The sequence below is a fragment of the Capricornis sumatraensis genome, chromosome X, assembly GCF_032405125.1.
Source record: "Capricornis sumatraensis isolate serow.1 chromosome X, serow.2, whole genome shotgun sequence".
In the NCBI taxonomy this organism is placed as follows: Eukaryota; Metazoa; Chordata; class Mammalia; order Artiodactyla; family Bovidae; genus Capricornis; species Capricornis sumatraensis.
This window is the reverse complement of record NC_091092.1, coordinates 146,224,734-146,250,373: the sequence shown is the minus strand read 5'-3', so window position 1 is coordinate 146,250,373 and position 25,640 is coordinate 146,224,734. Positions and strand designations below refer to the sequence as shown.

The 25,640-nt window shown below is 44.5% G+C and overlaps 1 protein-coding gene across 5 annotated transcripts in view; it reads right to left on the bottom strand.

The window, feature by feature from the left end:
- The window catches only part of NLGN4X (neuroligin 4 X-linked), a 311,861-nt gene that overhangs the window by 163,863 nt on the left and 122,358 nt on the right, over positions 1-25,640 (bottom strand). Inside the window, exons 3-4 of one of the 5 annotated variants that reach the window (XM_068962332.1) lie at positions 21,050-21,081; positions 6,166-6,174 (exon numbers count right to left, since the gene is read on the bottom strand). The exons of 2 other annotated variants lie outside the window; for them this stretch is intronic. In XM_068962332.1, the coding sequence (XP_068818433.1) occupies positions 6,166-6,174; positions 21,050-21,081 (41 nt within the window). Of the gene's footprint in view, positions 1-168; positions 180-6,165; positions 6,175-8,110; positions 8,121-21,049; positions 21,082-25,640 lie in introns of all 5 variants that reach the window. 2 more of the 5 variants (XM_068962333.1, XM_068962334.1) reach the window with 2 other exon arrangements.

Below are 25,640 nucleotides of genomic sequence, written 5' to 3'. Positions count from 1 at the left end.
CGACAGGTGGATTCTTTACAACCGAGACCCCAGGGAAAGCCCTCAGGTTTCATTTGAAATGTAGGATGAAAGGCATTGGAAACCCAGGTGGAAGGCAATGCTAATCACCCATCAAGGGCTCGATGGGATAGGCCAAAGCCCCCATAAGAGGCAGATCTGAGTGACTACCCGGCATCTCTCTTCCCTGTCCAACGGGCAAGAGTCACTGTCACAGATGACACGTGCCAAGTTGACGGAAAACAGAAGCCTCTGCAAAGCAGAACGCTGCAGTGCAGAGACCCGCGTGGCACGCAACAGCTGATAGGAAAGGCTGCAGGCGGTGGCAAGACCGAAGAGCCAGCTCAGTGAGCATCCTTAAGGGAACCCCTCGCAGGAAAGGCCAGTAACAGACTGGACAGAACAGGCGCACGGCATGGTGCCGGGGAGAGCCAATTCCTGGGTAGGTTGATAAGACGTCCAAGGTCTCCAAGCAGGAGAGAGGAGTCTGGGGCTCTCAAAAAACAGACAGGTGTCTCGAATTCTCGGAGAAAGAAAGGACAAAAGCCTTGGTCTTTTTTTCCCCCCCCTCTCTGCATTCCTTAGTCTTAGTCACAAAAAACTTTTTTTTATTTTTTCCTTTAAGCCCAGTACTGCCAGACACGACTGAGCGACTTCACTTTCACTTTTCACTTTCATGCACTGGAGAAAGAAATGGCAACCCACTCCAGTGTTCTTGCCTGGAAAATCCCAGGGACGGGGGTGCCTGGTGGACTGCTGTCTATGGTGTCGCACAGAGTCAGACACAACTGAATCGACTTAGCAGCAGCAGCAAGGGTTACATAACAACAATGTACCCTGCTGGAAGACAGTTTCTCCTCCTTCCTGAAAACCTTCTGGCTAATCTTGTCATCTTCAAATGTAAATTACGGGAGTGGGTCTGCTAAGACCTTTACAACCTTGAGACATTCTTTTACTTAACTCGAACAACCAGCTGAAAAAGTATACTGCTCCCCTGCTGAGAGTAGCTAGGCAGATCACTCTCCCTCCCCTTTCTGATGTCTCTGTCAGAAGCTTTCTCTGTTTTCATACTTCAATAAAACTCTGCTACACAAAAGTTCTTGAGGCATCAAGCCTGGTCCCAGGTCCCAAAATCTTTGGAGATCACAAATCCAACACCATTCATCAGTGCCAATTTCCAGAATAAAATAAAATCGCATCAGCTTCTGTTAAAGTGCAAAAGTTTTAAATTTCAATAAAAGTCTAACTTATTGTTTTGTTTTTTGTTTTGTTTTTTGCTTTTGCTTTTGCTATCATATCTAAGAAATCCTTGCCTAACCCGGAAGATTTTTTTCTTTTTTTCCTAGATGGTTCAAGCTTTCCTGTGACGTCCACCTTTCGTTTATCTTTGGTGAATGTTGGCAGATGGTATGTGGGGAGGTTTGAAACGCATCTCTTATCCAATTGTCTCAGCACCACTGATTAAACACACTCTCCTCAGTGAAGAAGTGTTGTGACACTATTTTTACGACTCAACTGCCTATGAATGCAAGGGCTTATTCCTGGACTCTAATTATATGTCCTTTTATATTTCTGTACACGTGAGTACCTTACTGTCTGAGCTTTAGAGTATGTTTGGAAATAGGGAAAGACAAGTCTTCCAACCTTCCTCTGATTTTTCAACACAATTTGCTTCTCCGTACAGACGAAATGTTCGAATGAGCTTGTCAATGGAAGCAAGAAACACCCACTGAGATTCTGATGGAAATTACTTGCCACACCACAATTTTAAATTAATTGGATATAGCAGTCTGACCCAGAAACATAATTAGATGTCGCCTATAATGTTCTATGTATATTTAACTTCCCACCCTTTTGTTCTTTTTCGGTAAGCTGCTGCAATATTTGTTCTCTCAGATACAACTAATTAAAAGGCCTAAAAAAACCAACCGAGTTCTCTTTGAGTATCTCACTTAGTTACACTCATGAACTATGTCAATACAGGGATTAGAGGACACAGGAAAAAAGACTTGGCTGTAATTTAGTCCTGAAGACACCTACTCCATACATACTGAAAAGGTGTTTCAAGGTCCAGATGGGCCATGAGTTTTTTCCCGGTCCCCAGAAGGCCAGAATCTTATTCCTTTACATCTAATAATTAGCATCTGCAGCAAACCTCGTGGGGAGATGGCTCTAAATATGAGAGGGAATATTTAAATAACTTCAAACAAATGTGTAGCCATTCTTTCATGAAAATTTCAATGTGATTTTAAAAATGAAATATCTCAGTCCCCAGTCCTGAAGAAGGTCTTTTTTTTTTCCTTTTTTTTTTCTTTACACCAGTTCTTCTGATGTTCCCTTCCACCACAATATCTACATCACGTTCCAAGCCAAACTATTTCAAACAGTGAAACTTGTAGCTGCTCCATCCTGTACAATTCTTTACGAAGCTACGGACCGTAACCCGCCAGGCTCCTCTGCCCATGGAATTCTCCAGGCAAGAATACTGGAGTGGGTAATAGCCATTCCCTTCTCCAGGGGATAGTCCAGACCCAAGTCTCCTGCATGGTAGGCAGACTCCTTACCATCACAGCCACCACAGAGGTACTTCATGTCATAAATGTGATAAAAAACTCTTTGTACAGGCTATGAAACAGGTGGACCAACTGGAGTCAATGAGAAAGTACAAGAATATAGAAAGCCCGTAGATGGTACAGTCACAATTTGGATGCGGGAAAGTAAGTTTACATGTGTTTTTTTTTTTTTTTTTTAATATACATAATGATATGTTATCACCAATGATGCAAATCGTCCTGTAAAGTCACCAGTGGTGCTACGAAATCACATTATCTACGTAAGATATAAAAACAAAAATGACAGAATCCGCAAAAACCCTTTGAATGATGGCTGTTAATGTGGTCTACCATATTAAAAATGCGTTCATCAGCTCACATTAATTTTTTTATGAATTAAACTCTTTTCATTTTATCCTACATTTTCTGCTTGGTACTTATTTGAAGAAAATTTTTATGGTGGTATAGTTGCTTTAGAATATAGTGTTCGTTTCTGCTGCACAGCAAAGTGAATCAGATAAATATATATATCTCCCCTTTTTTTTTTTTGGATTTTTTTCCCATTTATGTCATCCCAGAGCAGAGTGAGCAGAGTTCCCTGTGCTATCTGGTAGGTTCTCATTAGTTACCTGTTTTACACACAGTATCAGTGGCGTATATGTCAAATGCAATCTCCCAATTCAACCCCATTCTCCTTCCTCCCTTGGTGTCTTTGTTTTTCTCTGTGTCTGTATCTCTATTTCTGCTTTGTGACTAAGATCATCTAAGATTCCAGATATATGCATGAAAATGCCATGTATGTATTTTTCTCTTTGTGACTCACTTCAGAAAAAGCAAAACGTCATACAGCATATTAAACATTGCAAGGGCAAATTCTAAGTATTACCTATTCATGTTATGTTAAGTACCTTAAAAAGTGTAGTGCTTAGGCTAAACGCACTGTTGTCCATACAGAGGAAGTTATTATATACTGCGTTATGGGAAAGAAACAGAGGATGAGATGGTTGCATGGCATCCCTTGACTGGACATGGACATGAGTTTAAGCAAGCTCCGGGAGATGCCGAAGGACAGGGAAGCCTGGCGTGCTGCAATCCATGGGGTCACAAAGAGTCAGACACGACCGAGCGATTGTTACTGAGCAGCAACAAATGGGGGAAACGGATGCCTTCTTGGCTCTCAGAGATGTGTCCCTGATCAGGTAGTGACTAGGCCACAGGAGACCAGTCTACCATCTTCTAATCAATAAGGGACTAAAGCTCTTGCTGTGGTGCCTTCTCTAACTCACGTCCAAGTCTTTGCAACCCCACGGGCTGAAGCAGCCCTGGCTTCCCTCTCCTTCACCATCTCCAGGAGCTTGCTCGAACTCACGTCCGTCGACTGGATGCTATCACACATCTCATCCTCTGTCTCCCTCTTCCTCTTCCCGCCCTCGGTCCTTCTCCAGTGACTCGGCTCCTTGCATCAGGTGGCCAAAGTACTGGAGCTTCCGCTTCAGCGTCAGTCCTTGCAATGAATCTTCAGGGTTGATTTCCTTCCGGATTGACTGATTTGATCTGCAGTCCAAAGCATTCTCAAGACAGATGAGATTAAGGGACCGCAAGCTCTGCTCACATCCCAGTCTTGTCCGAGACCACACCTCTGACCCCACTGCTATTAAAAACAACAACAACAACAACAACAACAAAAAAAACCCTAATCAAGTCCTCTGGAGCTGAGACATGGAGTTTTTCAAGGCAGAAGTTCCAGAGTGTCTCTCTTTTATCGGCAAAGCAATAAAGCTAGCCTTTTCTACTGCGTGCAGCACTCTGCCTCTGAGACATGATTTGGCTCAACTGTGCTGAGAGGCTGAGCTTTCAGTTACGCTAGGGTGAGGACTCACTTTCTAGAAGCAAAGAAAGTGGACTGCTCTGAGGGGGCAGTTTTAGAGGGGGGCCGGGGCAACTGAGACTGTGGGAGATGGGAGGACAGGAGGAAACCCCCCTGCCCCGGGACAAGGGTGGCTCAGGAAGGATGCCTGCCTCACCAATAAACAAAAGCTGCTGTAGGCAATCAAGTCCGCAGCTACGGGTACCCTGAGGGGATTCAGGATGGGGAAAACGAGGATGCTGGCCCCAGAGAGCTGACATGCGTACCAAAAGAATTTATTTCCATGAGCACAGACTCTTGCAACTCTCCATTCATAGAAAAAAGGAAACAAAACACATCACATTCATTAATTTGAGGTCTCCGGTTTTCATTAAGTAGCTGTCATGTTTTGATATCCTGACGACCTGGTCTTTGCTGCAAAATATCCTATAGATCCTGGATCTTTCTTCGCTGACCGTCTTTGGACCATTCCATCAGAGTCATCCTAAAGCCTGCCTCCCAAGCTTAAGTCCTCAGAAAGGCCACCAGATAAAACATAATTCTCAACTTTTTAGGTTTGCATAAGTTTTTTTTTTTTTCATTCAACACACTCCACACATGAACCATAACACATGTTCTCACCTCCAAGTAAACATTACAGTGGGCACAGTGAATTTCAAAGATGACGTGAAACTTTTTATATATGGGTCCATCCAATGCAGGTGCCTCCCTGAAAAAATGTTTTCATATTGTGAAATTAAGCATTCCCTGCCGTATTAATGAGCAAGGATGACACAGCCATCACGGATTCTGCTACATTCCGGCCCTCCACATGTGAATTTCTGAATCCAGGAAGAACAAGCCTTTCTAACTTGGCAGCCAGCCTTTGAGCTGCCATGGAGAGCTGTGGCCACTCCCTAAGGTGAACAAGGAACTAGGGATGCTAACAATCCCATCTCAGGATGCGCCCTCTTAGATAACTGAGATGCGTATGGAAGGAGGGGTTTCAGTGAGCGCAGACTTGAGTCTTCCCCTATATAGAAAAGCATAAATTCCTCACCCTGAGATACCCAGTGTTTCCTTCATTAACAATAATGTTTTAGGACTTCCCCTGGGGTCGCAGCAGTACAGAATCTGCCTGCCAATGCAGTTGACATGGGTTTGATCCCTGGCCTGGGAAGATCCCACGTGCCTGGGAGCAACTAAGCCCCATGTGGCACAACTACTGAGCCTTTGCTCCAGAGCTCATGAGCCAGAAGTACTGAAGCCTGGACACCCTGGACACTGTGCCCCACAAGAGAAGCCAAATCAATGAGAAGCCTTTGCGTTTCCAGGAAGAGTAAGTCATGCTTCCTGCAACTGCAGAAAGCACAAATGCAGCAAAAAAGACCCGGCACAGTCAAATGAAATACAATTAATAAAAAATAAACAATCTTCAAATGTTCAGACTACCTGCCCTTTGCGGCAAACTTCTGGATAACTCAACTCCATCCCCACGCCCTGCCCCTCACCCCCTCAAAACAGTTCCCTCAGGGTTACTTGAGATTCTATCTCCCGGGCTTGAAGTCCTAAAAATGTCCACCGAATAAAACAAAACTCTCAACTTCCGGGCTGTGACTTGCTGTTCAGTCGCTACGACGTGGTGTCCCACTCTGTGACCCGTAGACCGCAGCACGCTAGGCTTCCCTGTCCATCACCAATTCCCGGAGCTTGCTCAAACTCATGTCCATCAAGTCGGTGATGCCATCCGAGCATCTCACCCTCTGTCACCCCCTTCTCCTCCCGCCTTCAATGTTTCTCAGCATCATGTTGGCCCGCTTATTCATTAGTAAGTTGACAATATATATTTACCGAATTGCTTTGCTGTGCACTTGAAAGTAAGGAGACTGTAAATGTAATACACTTTAGTTTAATAAAGAAAAAAAAAGAATTCTGCCAGTTGTCACTGCAGGAAAATTAAAGGCATATGTTTGTGATCACAGTAAAAACAGATCTAACTCTTTCTAATGTTCTGGCAGTTTAAAATGTCTCTGTGCAATAATGGAAATAATAAAAGGTTCTTGCTTTTGTTTTTTTTGGTTGGGGCTGGGGGGCTATGTTTTCTTTTCCTCTGACTGGCTGTGGAAGGCAGAATGAGAGAAAAATATGAGTAACAACTTTGCTTTCTAGTTTTGGTGGAATTGCTGCTGCTGCTGCTGCTAAGTCGCTTCAGTCGTGTCTGACTCTGTGCAACCCCATAGATGGCAGCCCACCAGGCTCCTTCATCCCTGGGATTCTCCAGGCAAGAACACTAGAGTGGGTTGCCATTTGGTGGAATTAGGAAGCACTTATTTCACACTTTGGTAGGAATCAAAATAAATCTAAAACTTTATAGGTCTCTGATATATGTCAACGCTGCTTATTAAAACCTCAGGGCACTGCAGACTTCCCTAAGTTTTGTTGTTCTTATGAATTTTGTTACTGAAACACTTCTATCCACAGGAATAAGAGACAAATCCAATTAGATTTAGATCACTGTCACATATGTTTATTAGCTCTTTCACCTGATAGAATACATTACCTCCCTTAACAACTCCCCTAATTACCTCCTCTAACAACAGTGAGAGACTTTATTTTCTTGGGCTCAAAAATCACTGCAGATGGTGACTGCAGCCATGAAATTAAAAGACACTTGCTCCTTGGAAGGAAATCTATGATCAACCTAGACAGCATGTTAAAAAGCAGAGACATTACTCTGCAAACAAAGGTCCATCTGGTAAAACCTAAGGCTTTTCCAGTAGTCACGTATGGATGTGAGAGTTGGACTATAAAGAAAGCTGAGCACAGAAGAATTGGTGGTTCTGAACTGTGCTGTTGCAGAAGACTCTTGAGAGTCCTGTGGACTGCAAGGAGATCCAACCAGTCCATCCTAAAGGAGATCAGGCCTGGGTGTTCATTGGAAGGACTGATGCTGAAGCTGAAACTCGAATCCTTTGGCCACCAGATGCAAAGAACTGAAAAGACCCTGATGCTGGGAAAGATTGAAGGTGGCAGAAGGGGGTGACAGAGGATGAGATGGTTGGATGGCATCACCGACGTGATGGACTTGAGTTTGAGTAAACTGCGGGAGTTGGTGATGGACAAGGAGGCCTGGCGTGCTGCAGTCCACGGGGTCAGACACGAATGAGCAAGTAAACTGACTGAACATCTCCATGAGCCTGAGAGTGAGTGAGAACATATTTAATACCTGAAGCTACATCAGTATTGAATCATGCTTGATGTTGCCCATGCATCTCTGTTCTCATGCTGAGAGTTACATCGGCTTCGGCTTGCCCTTAGACACTTCTTAAAATGCTGTATTAAAAAAATTATATATATATATATATATATATATATATATGGATATGTGTGTACACACACACACACACACACACATTATTCTTTCCAGGAGATTCTGGAGGGTTCTCAGACACATTATTCTTGCCAGGAGATTCTGGAAGGTTCTCAGTTCTGTTTCCTAGTGTTAACTGTGAACAAAAGCTTCTGAAAATAGCCAGAATACACACCACTGAAGACTGGGTGAAATGTCTATGTGCTTTTTGGTGTGAAAAGTGAAAGTCGCACAGTCCTATATAACTCTTTGTGACCCCCATGGACTATACATAGTCCATGGAATTTTCCAGGCCAGAATACCGGAGTAGGTAGCGGTTACTTTCTCCAGGGGGATCTTCCCAACCCAGGGTCTCCTGCATTGCAGGCAGATTCTTTACCCAACTAAGCTATCAGGGAAGCCCTTGATTTTTGGTGTTCAGGGCAAGAATTATGGGGAGCTAGAACCCTTGGCATATTCTCGGTTTGCTGTTGATGCAAAAGAATAAATGCGGAAACATAGATATATATGTACGTATATACAGTTTTGTTACACGCCTGAAATGAACACAACATTGTAAATCTGCTATCCTGTGATAAAAGAGACAGATAAATAAGAGACTAGACGATCTGCCTTGAAAAGTGGCTTCTCCGTCTTCACCAGGCAAGTCAGTCAAGATGTCTTTGTCTTCCTGAGTCTGTGTCTGACACACAGCACAATGTCTTCAAAATGAAATAAAGTCTAGATTATACAAAATCATCCCTCTCTCCAACGCCTGAGTTTGTCAAGCGAGTAGAAGCCAATTAAATGACCTCAGGTAATGGCTGTAAAAATGATACATGTGTATATATTTATGTATTATGTATAAATTAATGTAGATGCTATATATTAATATGTATTGACCTGTATATATTAATAAATATATTATATATATACACACATATATACACACACACATACATACATATATATACATGCATATACATACATATATATACATACATACATATATATTAATAAATATATTATATATATTCTTTTATGTTTATTTTCTTTTTTAAAGAATTTCAAGGTCATGGGAATTCCCTGGAAGTTCAGCAATTAGGACTCTGAGCTTTAACTGTCGAAACGCTGGGTTCAATATGTGGTTGGGGAACTAAGATCCCTCAAGTCTTGCTGCAAGGAGAGAAAGAGATAGAGGAAGGAAGGAAGAAAGAAAAAAAAGAAAAAAAACCCCGTAAGACAGCCCAAGTCTTTGGAATACAGGACCATTTTTATTGACGATAAGAATTTCAGACGCTTTATCCACTGCAGAACCTAGCTGACTGGCCACTGGTTCTGCTCGGCTAGAAACAAAAGGATATATCGATGTAACAAGAGAGATGAGAAAATAAACTCAAGGGGAAATGACTAGCAACCCTTTCTCAGTGTGATTGATTATATTCCCTCAACAGAGTCTGCATAACGGGTTCTATTGTTTATTCAAAATACCCCCCACAAGCGTCCCCTGGACAAACCATCACACCTAACCTACGTGCTACTAAGATTTCTCGACAAAAAAAAACATGAATGAACGAGATGCAGGACACCAGTACACTAAAACTCTAGGAGCTGATCCATCTCCACAGTGGTTTTACCCTCCACCACCATCAGGGGAAGCACGCTGACCGAAACTGTCCACCCTGGCCAGGCACCACAGTGACCATCTGCGTGATTTGCCGACAGTTTTATTTTACGACAGGGGGTCCTGATGAGGAACACAGAACTAACAAGCCATCACCAACAGGGAGAATTCAGCCAAGGTCAGAAGGAGACACCATGTGTCCTTCCACCATCGAGAACTCCTCTCGCTGGCATCACAATTTGGCTGAGCAATGCGTGAGCCACCAGGAAGGAGCCTGACGTCAGTGATGGGCAGGAGAAAATCAGGAAACGAATCCCATCACCATAAAACCCAAGACTGTGAACCAAGGGGCAGGGCAGTCCTCCTGGGTTCCCTGACCCTCCTGGCTCTCCGCCCAGGAGGCCCGTTCCCGTTACAGACTATTGGTTTCTCAGCACCTGTGTCTCCTCGGACAGCTCATTTCCGAGTGTTAGACAAGAGCCCACTCTTGGGCCCTGAAAGGGGTCCCGCTTCCTGAAATACCACCAGTCCAGTACCTCCCAGATGAGAATTACTCCTTCAAGCCTCGGTCTTGGAAAGAAGAGGGTGTAGAAAGTAGCTGATCAGCCTGAAATGGACACAGATTTCATGAAAGAGAAGGAAGCTTCTGCTATTGCAAGCTGCTGAAATGTACACCTTCTCTGTTACAGCAGCACAGCCTTTGTAACTATTTGTTGTAACTATTTGCTTGTCTGCATGAGACACTTTCTCTCTCACTCACACTCACACACACACAGATACATCCGCACAGACTCAGCCATGTGTACATGCCTGCTAACATCCCCAAATGTACCTCCACGAAAGATATCACTTTAGATCAGAAACGTATCTTGTTGAGGCCAGCATGCGTGATGTTCGTGAACCAAAGGCAATGTAATACTTTTCCTTAAAGAGTGCACGCCTCCTTTACCGGTTGGCATCTCCACTTTTTGTTTTCATGTTAAAGAAAAGTAAGTTTTGTATGTAGCACTAACCCCCACGTGTGACTATGTGCGGTGTGCTAAGTCGCTTCAGGCGTGTCCGACTCTTTGCAACCCTGTGGACCACAGCACGCTAGGCTTCCCTGTCCATGGGATTCTCCAGGCAAGAATAGTGGAATAGATGGACATGCCTTCCTGCAGGGGATCTTCCAGACCCAGGAACTGAACCTCGCTCCCCCATGAGCAGCAGCAAGTCAGACTTCCGTGTCCTTCACAATCTCCTGGAGTTTGCTCACATTCATGTCCACTGAGTTGGTGACAACATTGAACCGTCTCTTTCTTTATCGTCCCCTTCTCCTCCTGCCTTCTATCTTTCCTAGCATCCTGGTTCCACTGAGTCGACTCTTCCCATCACGTGGCCAAAGTATTGGGGCTTCAGCATCAGTCCTTCCAAAGAATATTCAGGACCGATTTCCACTGTCATGTTACGTGCCCCACATTCTGCAAGGAGAGGAGGTGCGTCTGAAACGGAGCAGAACCGTTTGTCCCCTGCCTGTCTTTTGTTTGTGACAAACTTTAGCCAAAGCCTAAGCTTAATCAGAGAAGTGAGAACACGCAGGAAGAAACAACACTGAAAACATCAAATAATAATAATACCCTCATTAAGCAAAGGCAGGGCTTCCCTGGTGGCTCAGCTGGAAAAGAATCCGTGTGCCATGAGGAAGAACTGGGTTTGGTCCCTGGGTTTGAAAGACCCCCGTGGAGGAGGGGAAGGCTGCCCACTCCAGTATTCTGGCCTGGAGAATTCCATGCACGGTACAGTCCATGGGGTCGCAAAGAGTCGGACACAACTGAGCGACTTTCACTCACGTTCACTTTAAGCAAAGTCAAGGACCTTGAGCTCCTCCTGAAGAGGTATCGAGAGTATTCTGAGCCCTGTCCTGTGAGCTGCCTTATAGATACTGAAACCCCCACTAGGTGAGGAAGTTAACTACATGATGACCAGACTATAGTCATGACGTAAAGAGAGAAAGTGAAGCTGCTCAGTCCTGTCCGACTCTCTGCGACCCCGTGGACTGTAGCCTACCAGGCTCCTCCATCCATGGGATTTTTTTCAGGCAAGAGTACTGAAGTGGGTTAGTCATTCCCTTCTCCAGGGGATCTTCCCAACCGAGGGATGGAACTCAGGTCTCCCACATTGCAGGCAGACGCTTTACCAGTCCATGGGGTCACAAAGAATCAGACCTGTGGAACCAAAACCACTTGGGAGAGGAAGACTGAACCCGGAGGTGCCAACACAGTGCTTGCTAGTTAGCATGAAGCTAATCATATCCACTTCTTTTCTAGATCACTCAATGCCAGTTAGGTTGACAGCAAGATTGAAAAAAAAGAAAAAAAAAAGTAAAATCCCACTTGGGTTTTAAATGCAAGACACTTTGAAAACATCTGCATGGATTATCAAACATTGGGATGTGCAAAGCATCCTTGGGAATTAGAGGGGAAGGCTGGGTATCTGCAATTTTTGTTGTTGCTCCTTTTGTTCATAAATGTAGATTTTAGGACAGTGCTTGCTGGTTAGCGTGAAGCTAATCATATCCACTTCTTTTTTAGATTGCTCAATGCCCGTAAGATTGACAGCAAGATTTAAAGAAGAAGAGAAAAAAAGCAAAATCCCACTTGGATTTTAAATGCAAGACACTTTGAAAACATCTGCGTGGATATCAACCATTGAGATGTTCAAAGCATCCTTGGGAATTAGAAGGGAAGGTTGGGTATCTGCATTTTTTTGTTGTTCCTTTTACTCATAAACATAGATTTTAGGATAGTTTCAAACGTAAAAAACAACCCCAAACACGTCAAGACAGTATATAGTGTTCTCTGTCTCACATCCTGCTTGCTCCATTATTAACATCTGAACTGGGCCATGTGTTATAACGAATGATTCAATTGTGAAATATTACAAGTAAGTAAAGACCATGCTCGATTTAGGTTTCCTTCATTTTTACCATATATCTTTTTTTTTTTTTTCCAGTCCCTGGATCTTGCATTCCATTTTAGTCAATATGTCTGCTTAGACTCCTCTTGGCCATGACAGCTTCTCAGATTTTCCCTCTTTCTTCTGACCTTGACAGTTTTGAAGAGCTCTCACCAGGCATTTTTGAAGAATTTCCCACAATTGGCCTTTCTTTTTTTTGTATTTTTCACGAGTAGACGAGGATTACGATTTTGGAAAGGAGGCTCGGGGGTGAAATGTCCTTCTCGTCACATATCAAGGGCGTGTGCTCTCAGCATGACTTACAAGGTGGAAATGGACCTCCATCCCCTGGCGAAGGTCACGGCTGTCAGATTTCTCCATTGTCGGGTTTCTCCTCCTTGAATTTTAGACTGCTTGGATGGAAAACAGCAGGCAGAGCCAAACTCAAGTAGAGGCATGCTCCGACGCGTCAAGGGATGGAATCTTCAAAAATTATCTAGACGACTTCTGTATAGGAGCTTGGCTTCCTCTCCCCATGGTAGGGAGAATCTTGTCACACTTTTCTCAAGAGATCCGCACCCTGCTCCCCAGAATCTGAGAATATGATACGATGCGTGGCAAGAGGATTTAAGTTTGCAGTTTGCAGGTGCAATTAAGGATGATAATCACTTGACCTTAACATAAAGGAATTATCCCAGATCATCAGTTGGGCCCCAATGTCTTCACAAGAGTCCTTTATAATGAAACACGGAGGCAAAAAGAGAGGAGAAGTCGGATTGGAAAATGCTATGCTAGGGGACTTTTGCATTCTGTATTGTTTTTTGCAGATTGAGGGCACCTTGAGACAAAGAATGTAGGTGGCTTCTATCTACCAAAAAAAAAAAAAAAATTGAAGAAAGAAGTTTTCCCTTCGATCCATCGAAAGGATTCAATCCTGTGTACACCTTGATTTTACCCAGTGAGACTCGCTTGTGCTTTTGACCTCGAAAACTGTAAGTTAGATATGTGTTGTTAAAAGCCAGTAAGTCATTTGTTCCAGCAGCAGTACAAAACTCATACTTCCTTTTTATTCCCCCCCTCATTTACGACCATATGAGGTTGTAAGTATGTATTCTGATACAACAGTATTTAATGCTATTCCTCAAGTTCTTCTCGCCTTGGCCAGTAAGAAGTCTTTATTTGGTTTCTGTGACATGTTTATTCACTCAATCATGTTTGACTCTTTGCGACCCCAAGGACTGTAGCCCCGCCAGGCTCCTCCATCCAGGGGATTCTCCAGGCAAGAATACTGGATTGGGTTGCCATGCCTTCCTCCAGGTGAAATCCCCAACCCAGGTCTCCTGCACTGCAGGCAGAATCTTTACCATCTAAGTTGCCAGGGAAGGCCAAGAATACTGGAGTGGGTAGCCTTTCCCTTCTCCAGGGGACCTTCCCAACCAAGGAATCAAACTGGGGCCTCCTGCATTACAACCACATTCTTTATGGGCTGAGCTACTAGGGAAGCCCTATACCCCTTCAACATACCCCCATCACTGTGGTTATTTTTCATTGACTTTTAAGCACTGCTTTGCTTCCTGGCACTATCAGATACTTCAGGATGGTCTGGTACAGTTTTTACTGCGTTTCTAGAGTCAGCCCTTTCTCCAGGGAGTTCTGGTTCCTTCCATCTGACATCTGTATATACCGTAAGTCCAGAAGCTGAAGGAGGTCAAATGAGGATGTCTTCCTTAACAGATGCAGAATGAGTTGGTGACCTAGCAGATATTTATGTGACAGGCTTTACAGCATGCAGCTGGGCCTATAAAACATGCAAAGCCAGTGATGGACCAAGCCTGATCACTCGTATGACCCGCATCCAGCTCATCGTCCTGTCACGACAATGGCTATTTCATTCTAACACTATGATTGTCCGAATTACCATGTTGGCTTAGAACCTGCAGGGCGCTGGTCCGTCTACTTTGTAACCACCTGTAAACTTGTCAGAAACTATTTTTGCCCCCACTGTACAGATGGGACGACGGAATCCGAAAGCAGCTGAGTAATTTGTGCCAGGAGATCAACGTGCCACAGTCGGCAGAGTGAAAACCAGGAAGCAAACGCATGTATGTAGAAATAACATCCAGCATGACCATCTGACAAAGGGTGAAGGGTACTTACGTGACGCGGTGGGTTAGTCTCTGGGGAATGTGGTTTTGTTTTGGTCCCCAAATAAACTTACGCATCACAGAAGAATAAGCAAATGATGACATCCTAGGACCACTGGTGTAATCAAGAAAAAGAAAATTATACCTAAATAACTATTGAGAAGGACAGTCCGTTGGACTGTAAGGAGATCAAAGCAGTCAGTCCCAGAGGAAATCAACCCTGAATATTCACTGGAAAGAGTGATGCTGAAGCTGACGCTTCAATCCTTTGGCCACCTCATGCGAAGAGCTGACTCATTGGAAAAGACCCTGATGCTGGGAAAGATTGAGGGCAGGAAGAGAAGGGGACGACAGAGGATGAGATGGTTGGATGGCATCACTCACTCAATGGACATGAGTTTGAGCAAGTTCCGGGAGATAGTGGAAGACAGGGAAGCCTGGCGTGCTATAGTCCGGGGTGTCACAAAGAGCTGAATACAACTTAGCAAGGGAGCAACAACAACGAGAGCTGTGTATATGAAGGAAAACACTTGTTCAGAGAAACGTAAGAACCAGATGTCAGAAACTGTGTTTCGAAGAGCCAGATGGGGAGGAAAAAAGTACGTGCAAAGAGACCCTTTCGACTAAAGGTAGATGTCTTCATCGCTGTTACGACTGTTTATCATAACAATATTGTTACGAAAATTGTTTATTAAGTTAAACCATTCTTCAGGTAAGAATGTGGCACTGAGTTTGGAAACAAAAATGAAACACAATTGTGTTTTAGATATAGTCCTACATGTTAGTGAAAACAGGGCCTTAAGTTATTCAAGAAACTGTCCACAAAGACTCAGAATCCTTACAATATGGTGCTATCACAAAATATGACCCAGTCTTGCTGACCACATTCTGATCATTTCTAATTGTCTTCCATCTCGATACGCCTGCATTTTTACATTAGCAAGACACTGTCTCAGAAAATAAAACTGCATGGTTACACCAGGATGGGATTTTCATTAATACAAACCTTTAATCCCATAGGCTTAAAGGACTCCAAGGCAATCAATATATTGTAAATCCGTAAAGCATTTGCCTTGGGCCAAGATGGAAGCTTAATATCTCTCTAGGTGTTTACAGATTTATGCACAAGGGGTTCCAGCTTTGAAAGCATGTTATTTTGAGAACCAGAGACAAATTCAACTGGGAGCTTGATGATTCGGTCTCTTTGGTAATTATATGCAATTCCAGGTATTTATGGAAATCTCTCAAGGTTATGGATTGGGGTCATGATTCTTCTTATTTTCGGTTGAAGAAATAGGGAATGACTGAGTGAAGGAGGCTGAGTGCCGAAGAATTGATGCTTTTGAACTGTGGTGTTGGAGAAGACTCTTGAGAGTCCCTTGGACTGCAAGGAGATCCAACCAGTCCATGCTAAACAAGATCAACCCTGGGATTTCTTTGGAAGGAATGATGCTGAAGCTGAAACTCCAGTACTTTGGCCACCTCATGAGAAGAGTTGACTCACTGGAAAAGACTCTGATGCTGGGAGGGATTGGGGGCAGGAGGAGAAGGGGACGACCGAGGATGAGATGGCTGGATGGCATCACTGACTCGATGGGCATGAGTTTGAGTGAGCTCCGGGAGATGGTGATGGACAGGGAGGCCTGGCGTATTGCAATTCATGGGGTCGCAAAGAGTCGGACATGACTGAGCGACTGAACTGCACTGAGTCCTGCTCAAAACGTTCATCACCATAAAGTCAACAAGAAGATGGCTAATAGTGCTGAAATATATTCAACTGCTGGTCCTTCAGCAAGAAAAGCCATTCTTGCCCCCACGGTTACGTGTGGTGCCTAGTCATTATCCCACCAGCCTTCAAGATTCTCATGAACTTCTTCTGCAGGAACCTCTCTTAAGAGGCGCCTTCTTGATGCTGTGTTCAGAGGCATCCTTGGATGCAAATTTCCCAACTAAAACACTCAGGAAAACAAAAAAGTAGATGTAAACATCTTAGGAAACCCAGAACAGAGAAATATCTCAGGCTGTATCTGGTAGGTTTCGATGAAACCTAATCCCAACACTGAAGAGAGTTCAGGCTAGTGAGGGATTTTCTGGAGGCGGTAATACACTGGAAATCATTTTATGAACATGTACACAGTGCTGTATTAAAATGAATAACCAACAAGCACCTGCTGGACAGCACAGGGAACTCTGCTCAATACTCTGAAATAACCTTAAGGTGCCCAGGGGGAGGGATGGAGGAAAGGACAGTCAGGGAGTGTGGGATGGACATGGACACACTGCTGTATTTAACACGGAGAACCAGCAAGGACCTGCTGTCCAGCACAGGGAATCTGCTCAGTGTCATGTGGCAGCCTGGATGGGAGGGGAGTTTGGGGGAGAATGGATCCATATATTTGTATGGCTGAATCCCTCCTTGGTATACCACAACACAAAATGAACTTTAAAAAAAATTACAGAAAAGCAATCAGTAAACCATTGGAATCTGTTCTCCTAGTATATTCACTGACCTCTTCCTAAAAATAGTGCCTCTGTCTCTATCAACAAGGCTTTCTAAGTGGTTCGGTGGTAAAGAATCCACCTACCAAAGCAGAAGATGTTAAGAGATGCAGGTTCGATCCCTGTGGCAGGAAGATCCCCTGGAGAAGGGCGTGGCAACCCGCTCCAGGATTCTTGCCTGGAGAATCCCATGGACAGAGGAACCTGGTGGGCTACAGTCCATGGGGTCACCAAAGGGTCGTAAGCAACTGAGTCCACACACCACACAAAACTACAAAACGGAGACACAATCCTACCTCAGGGTGTTACTTGGACATTATTTCAGGAAACCTCCCGACTCCAACTTTGCATAGCATACCTTTAAATGAAACCAACTGGAAGAAACAGGTAAGGCTTAATAAGGATTGGTGCATGGAAACGCCCAGTCACTGACTGCTGCCGAAATGGACAATTCGGAACAAATCTGAGAAGTCCACTGAAGTTCTTCACACACTCAGCAAATATAGTGTGCTTGAGTGTTAACAAATATGTATGTAGACTGTCTTGGTAAGGGGCCCAGGTTGCCTGGAGGTGAATGTTTCATTAGAAACTGAATTTGCAAAGGAGTTGACTGGATCAGCCACTGGGAAGGGACTGGGAGGCTGAGCCCAATAACTACCACAACCACTACATTTGTTAGGAACGCCCAGGAATGTGTGATGGTGCTTTGTGACCAGTCCACTGCACGATGAAGACCGCTGGACCCTTGGTAAAGGAAAGGCGCTTTCGTTCATTCTTACACATATTCTCATAGATTCCTCCCTTCAGTTGGCAGACAGCTTATCTGGGTAAATCCTAACTTGCTCTACGATAAACAAGGAAGAAATAAAGAAGGACAGTGTATGTTTTGTCGGGGAATGAAAGCAGCACAGAACAAAAGATAACCGCAGACTTTGAAAGACTCCGTGGGGACGTATAGATAACTGTTTGTCATTTTTCATGGAGTAGAATAAGATGCCGTTTCCTTGGTTCAGAGGCATGAAATGGGGCCAGTCTAAGACAGAAAAGAGTAAGCTGATAAATGTTCACGGGAAGAAACAGCAAGTGTAGTGGAAGGAACTGGGCTTCCCTGGAGGCTCAGATGGTAAAGAATCCACCTTTAAGGCAGGAGATGCGGGTTTGAGTCCTGGGTCGGGCAGATCCCCTGGAGAAGGAAATGGCAACCCACTGCAGTATTCTGGCCTGAAGAATCCCATGGACAAAGGAGCCTGAAGTGCTGTAGTTCATGGGGTCACAAAAGAGTTGGGCCTGCTTGAACAACTGAGCACAAGAACAGGAAGTCTTGAAGGGAACACTCAGAATACAGAGCATTTATGCATTTTAGGATCACAACGCCAGGATGACCTGCAAGAGGTCTACCATTAGGAGATGGTAGAAAAAGGTGTTACTGCAGGTATAACATCTCCAAACAGAGAATTCTACTGGAATTTTATTCTTCTCTGCCGAAAATGTGGTGTTTCCCAGTTGGTTCACTGGTAAAGAACATGCCTGCCGATGCAAGAGATGCTGGTTCGATCCCTGGGTCAGGAACATCCCCTGGAGAAGGACATGGCAACCCACTCCAGCATTCTAGCCTGGAGAATCCCACGGATACAGGAGTCTGGAGGGCTACAGTCCATGGGGTCGCAAAGAGTCGGACAGGACTAGTCATTGAGCAGGCACTCACTCAAACTGCTGAACAGCAGACTCAACTGGCAAGACTCAACTATAAAGCTGAGGGTGTGGGCTTCCCCTGTGGCTCAGCTGGTAAAGAATCCGCCTGCAATGTGGGAGACCTGGGTTCGATCCCTGGGTTGGGAAGATGCCCTGGAGAAGGAAAAGGCTACCCACTCCAGTATTCTAGCCTGGAGAATCCCATGGACTGTATAGTCCACGAGTCGCAAGGAGTCGGACACGACTGAGCGACTTTCACTTTCACTTTATGGAATCCTGACACATTCTCCTCAAGAGAAACACTTTGCTGAACACTATAAAATGCTAAGCTTTCAAAAGGAAGGGAAATGGTCTAAAGATAACATAAGGAAATGAGTTTAAGAATGCAGATGGCAGATCAAAGGGAAAAAAGGAGGTGTGTTGCTTGGCATCAACAGGGGAAGGAGAAAAGACAAGTGAGAAGCAATGGGCTCCCCTGGTGGCTCAGCTGGTAAAGAATCCACCCACAATGCAGGGAGACCTGGGTTCGATCCCTGGGTTGGGAAGATCACCTGGAGAAGGGAAAGGCTATCCACTCCAGTGTTCTGGCCTGGAGAATTCCATCAACTGAATAGTTCATGGGGTCTCAAAGAGTCGGACACGACTGAGCAACGTTCACTTTTGAGCAACGGAATGGTCAAAGGAGAAAACACCATTGGGAATATGGAAAATAACATCTGATGCAATTAATACAGTCAAGTAAAGGATTAGAGGCTCTGTAGTGTTTGTTTTTGGAGAAGGAAATGGCCACCCACTCCAGTGTTCTTGCCTGGAGAATCCCAGGGACAGGGGAGCCTGGTGGCTGCTGTCTATGGGGTTGCACAGAGTCGGACACAACTGAAGCGACTTAGCAGCAGTATTTGTTTTGACAAAGAACCCTTTTTCATCCAGTTTATAAAGAGCTGATGTATCAGTGCAAACAACATGCTGTGGAAAAGGCTGAGTTATATGCAAATATTCAAAGGAGTGACTCCTTCTGGTGTGTATCTAACCAGATAAAAGCAATTCACATCACCGACTAAATAAGACAGAATGGGCGACTTATTACTTCTAATATATAACTGCTGCTGCTGCTGCTAAGTCAGGTCAGTTGTGTCCGACTCTGTGCAACCCCATAGATGACAGCCCACCAGGCTCCCCCGTCCCTGGGATTCTCCAGGCAAGAATACTGGAGTGGGTTTCCATTTCCTTCTCCAATGCATGAAAGTGAAAAGGGAAAGTGAAGTCACTCAAGCCGTGCCTGACTCTTAGCGACCCCATGGACTGCAGCCTACCAGGTTCCTCCATCCATGGGGTTTTCTAGGCAAAAGTACTGGAGCTGGGTCACCATTGCGTTCTCCAAATATGTCAACGCAAAACACAAAAATCAACGTCTGTATATATAACTATTAGCATATTTAGAAACAGATTCTGCTCATATTAAAAATAGTGTAGTTGTGGTAGCGTCAGTAACTCAGTGGTGTCTGACTCTTTGAGACCCCATGGACTGTAGCGCACCAGGCTCCTCTGTCCATGGGATTCTCCAGGCAAGAATACTGCAGTGGGTTGCCATGCCCTCCTCCAGGGGATCTTCCTGACCCAGGGTTCGAACCTGGGTCTCCCGCCCTGCAGATTGATTCTTCATCAACTGGCCAATCATGCCAACCTCATGCCTTCCCTGCACTGCCAGGTAAATGGGGGTTCTGGGAGTGAACCCAGATCAGCAGGACTTGAAGCAGGGCCACGGGACACCAGCCACCGTGTGGACCCATTCAGGTGTTGGGATGGTAGCCTTGCCTGCAGCGTGGATGCGGCCCCAGACCGAGCATCCCCACTTGTTTACACCTCACACAGCGGGCTCCACCTCCATGTCTGGGGGCTGAAGAGCCACGTGCCTGCCTCTCGATAGGAAGTGAAGAACACTGCATTTTTCCACCAGGCAGCCACCGCTTCTCAATTTGTTACAGATGAGGGGCAGAGCTACCGTGAAGAGAGACCTGTGAGCAAAGGCATAAATTCCCTATGAGCCACCGACACGATAAACGAGAACGCACCTCAGAGGTGGAAGCTGTGCCTGGATCAGGTCCGGTTTCTCCTGGTTGCTTGGAAAACCCTGCACGGTTTGTCCTGCTTCTTTCTCTTTGCCTTTTTCCCTTTCCCCTTTACTTGTCATCATCAGAATCTAAGAACCTCCCCCTCCACGAGCCATTAGATGGACAACCCCTGAACTTCCTCGTGAAATTAATTATCGAGGCTGGTTATATATAGCACAGGGAACTATACTCAATATCTTGCAATAAAAAATAAAGAGAATAATTTCAAAAATAATATATGTATATACATGTATATATACATGTGAATTACAAAAAAATTCTACAGTTTGAAATTTAGTACTGTTTATCTTTTTGCCAGGTTTTCTGAATCGCCTGTGGAATGAGAACATATGAGATACAACATTTGAAATATACTTGTGTAGGGTATAAGATTAATAAGGGTGTGTGAAAGTTGCTCAGTCATGTCCGACTCTTTGGAACCCCATGGACTGCAACCTGCCAAGCTCCTCTGTTCATGGGATTCTCCAGGCAAGAATACTGGAGTGGGTTGCCATGTCCTCCTCCAGGGGATCTTCCAAACCCAGGGATTGAACTTGGGTCTCCTGCATTGCAGGCTGATTTTTTTATGGTCTGAGCCGCCAGGGAAGCCCAAGATTAACCTACAGTAACATATAAATAAATCAATCTAATTTAAATCATTAATGACATGAAAAAAAGATGCTTATGCTTTTCCCACTGAATAAAATGCAGAGAAACATTAATATATCTCCCTGTGATTATTTTTTTTTTCTTTTCCATTATATTTCTTCTCATTTTCACTGTATGTATCTCTGTCTCTTTGGTGTTAGGAGTCTAATGGTTTATGATGTCTGTCATTTTTGTGGATTGTACCGTTTATCACGAAAAATATTCCACTTTGTTTCATTTAGAAAAATAAAAATAAAAAATAAGTTAAAAAAATTATTGAGACTGGAAAACCCAGGACACAGCTGGAGAAAGCAAGGAAAGATCCCAGGCCCCTGCATGCTTCCTTGCCTGCCAAGCGCCCCTCTAAGCCCTGGTGGTGTCTGAACACAGACATCAGTGCTGAGACAGGCCAGTTCGTTAAGGATGACGCCGTTCTCCGCATCCTCCCGGGTGGCACACACAAGCAGTAACTTGGTGAGGAGTGAGCTTTCCTGCATGCAGCAGGAATTCCGAGGTCTCACAAATCATCCATGTGGCAGCCTGCAGGCAATTCGGGGAGAGCGTGGTTCTCCACTTGCTGTTCACGCCACAGACTGGAAGTCCGGGTGCCTGCTGGCCCAGGGCACTGCAGAGCTGATGCCAGCATCGATGGGCACGCACCACTGGAGCCAGGCCAGCGGCTTCCTTGCCATTCGGATGGCACAGAACCATCAGGTCAGTGAAGGGGAAGACAGGGCTTCTTTTTTTTTTTAATCTTATTTTAAAGGTCAAGTCCCTGTATTTACAGGCATATGACTCCAGAGAGAAAGAGACAGGGAAAAAAAAATAATTTCAGCATAATCTCTGATGGACAGCACAATCCCATCGCCATGGAGATGGTTGAGAAAACCCCAGCACCATTTCCAACAGCGTCCTGTAAGCATTGCCCAGGCTGACTCTGGCTCCCCACAAAAGCATCTCTCAGCCTCTGGCACCCTGCTTCACAGAAGAAGTATTCCCAAACACAGCGAGCTAAATAAGCCATTTTAAGGCAGAAATATTCTATTTGCCATGGATTTGCTCAGGGCTATTTAAAGGGAGCCTCGGAAAAGAACGGTTCCAGCCATGAAGCCTGGTCTTCCTTGTTTCACATTTCACCTGGAAAGCAGTCTCTGTTATCATGACTCCACAATGGACCAGCTCTGTAAGACAATGCAGTTTGCAAACCAAATATGTGTGTGTGTGTGTCTGTGTGTGTGTGTGCTCACGCATGTCCAGCTCTTTGCAGCCCCATGGACGAGCCCACCAGGCTTCTCCATCTATGGGATTCTCTAGGCACAAATACTGATGTGGGTTTCCATTCCCTTCTTCAGAGGATCTTCCCAACCCAGGGATTGAACCAGGGTCTCCTACACTGCAGGCTTACTCTTTACCACTGAGCCACCTGGGACGCTGTCCCCAGATGATCTACATTTAAGGGAAACACAGAAGTTCCTCAGCTTCCCTGAGAGCTCAGATGGTAAAGAATCTGCCTGCAAAGCAAGAGATTCCGGTTCTACTCCTGAGTAGGGAAGATCCCCTGGAGAAGGGATAGGCTAACCCACTCCAGTATTCTTGGGCTTCCCTTGTGGTTCACAGGGTAAAAAATCTGCCCACAGTGCGAGAGACCTGGGTTCGATCCTTGGGTCAGGAAGATCCCCTGGAGAAGGGAAAGGCTACCCACTCCAGTATTCTGGCCTGGAAAATTCCATTGCCTATACAGTCCATGAGATCTGAAAGAGCTGGACATGACTGAGCGACTTTCCCTTTCAGAAGTTACTAAAAGTCAACAGAGTCCCCCTGCACTATTATTATCCAGAAATTACTGAAGAAATAAAGTAATTTTCATTGATAAGCATTTAGTCAAAAGGGAGTTAATACAGTAATTTTGATGTCTGTCCCTGAACTAGAACGCAACCTGTTCTTTGCAGGAATAAGAAAGTAATTTACATTCTAAATTTCATAATGTTAATTCTAAATTTTATCACGTCAAATCGTAAATCAAAAAACCACGTGTTTTATTTCACCAGATTATTCCAACCTTCCATTTACTGGAGGAGCTAAAAGGTTTGTTTGGGATTTCCCATAACATCATGAAAACAGAAGCAAAGATTTTTAAAGCAAAATCATTTTAAAGAATTTTTTTTTTGCTATGGACCATTTTTTGAAATTTTTATTGAATTAGTTACAATATTGCTTCTCTTTTATGTTTTGGTTTTTTATCTGCAAGGCATATGAGAATCTTAGCTCGCTGACCAAGGGTTAAACCCACACCTGCTGCATTAGAATGCAAAGTCTTAACCACTAGACCACCAGGAAAATCCGAGATATTGCCTTTTGAAAGTGGATCTCTACACATCACTTTGCTGGCAAAGGTTTATTTAGTCAAAGCTATGGTTTTTCCAGCAGACATGTATGGATGTGAGAGCTGGACCATAAAGAAGGCTGAGCGGCAAAAAATTGATTGCAGTGCTGGAGAAGACTCTTGCGAGTCCCTTTAACTATAAGGAGATCAAACCAGTCAATTCTAAATCAACCCTGAATGTTCATTGGAAGGACTGATGCTGAAGATGAAGTTCCAAAGTTTGGCCACCTGATATGAAGAGCTGACTCATTGGAAAAGACCCTGATGCTGGGAAAGACTGAAGGCAGGAGGAGAACGGGACGACAGAGGATGAGATGGTTGGATGGCATCACGCATTCAATGGACATGAGTCTGAGTAAACTCTGGGAGTTGGTGATGGACAGAGAAGCCTGGTGTGCTGTAGTCCAGGGGGTTGCAGAGTTGGACACGACTTGGCCACTGAACAACAGCAACTCTACACTGATTTACATAACTGAGGAAATCGCTGGGTGTGCCTTCTTGGGCACGATTTTCCGGGTCTCCCACGGCATCATTCGAATATTTGGAGTTTGCCAACGTGCACTGGCCCCCACCATTCAGGTTTGGGAAGGATGAGCTATTCTGCTATTGAGGCAGATGCACCCCACAAGGATGGAAGGCTGGTGCCCAGCAGCTGAACTCTTTGCTGCGAGGGAAAAGCTCTTAACTGCCTACAGCTCCTGAGCACCTGGCCTTGTTCACCCTGCCATCTCGGATTCCCATCAGGACAAATGGAACGACCCATGTCCACTTGACTAGCTCATCCAATGAGTGGACGATCCTGCGGGTGCAAAGAGCCCACTGCCAAGCTAGGCTTCTCAAACGTCAACAAGACAAGAGGCTGAAGGATGCTGTCATCTTGTCCTTCATAAGCTACCCCTATTTTAACAAGTCCAAACAAAGCTTCTTCATGCCACCAATAAAGAGCTGCAATTATAACCAGACAGATCCACGCTTTGGAAAGATGGATAAGTGATATGTTTTCCATCAGAGGAAACATAGCCTAAGCAATTCACAAAGAACCAAAGTTCAGGATCATTTGTAATTTTTTTAAACATTATTATTGAAATAGACTTGATTTATAATACAATGTTGCTTAACTGTCTGGTACTTTATAGCATAGAGAACTCTACACAATATCTTTCAGAAAACTGATGGAAAAGAATCTAGGGAACTTCCCTGGTGGTCCACTGGCTAAGACTCTGTTCTCATTGCAGGGGACCCAGGTTTGGTCCCTGGTCAGGGAATTAGATACCACAATTCACATGCTGCAGCTAAATTCCCCACATGCTGCAATGAAGAGCCGAATAAGGAAATAAATATTTTGTTAAAGAACCTAAAAAGGGATATATATTTATACACATATATACATACATATTGGAATACAAAATGACAACCCATTCCAAGTATTCTTGCCTGGAAATCCCATGGACAGATGAGCCTGGCGGGCTACAATCTGTGGGGTGGCAAAGAGTCAGATGCAAATGAGCAGATAACACATACACACACACACATGCATATATATATATATATATATATATATAACACATATATATAAATATATATATAATATATATGTATAACATAGGAGACAGTGAAGGACAGAAGGCCCTGGTGTGCAGTAGTCCATGGGGTTGCAGGGAGTCAGACATGACTTAGCAACGAAACAACATGTATGTATACATATATATATACATACATACACGGGCTTCCCTGGTGGCTCAGCTGGTAAAGAATCCGCCTGCAATGCAGGAGACCTGGGTTCAATCCCTGGGTTGGGAAGGGCCCCTGGAGAAGGGAAAGGCTGCCCACTCCAGTATTCTGGCCTGGAGAATTCCATTGA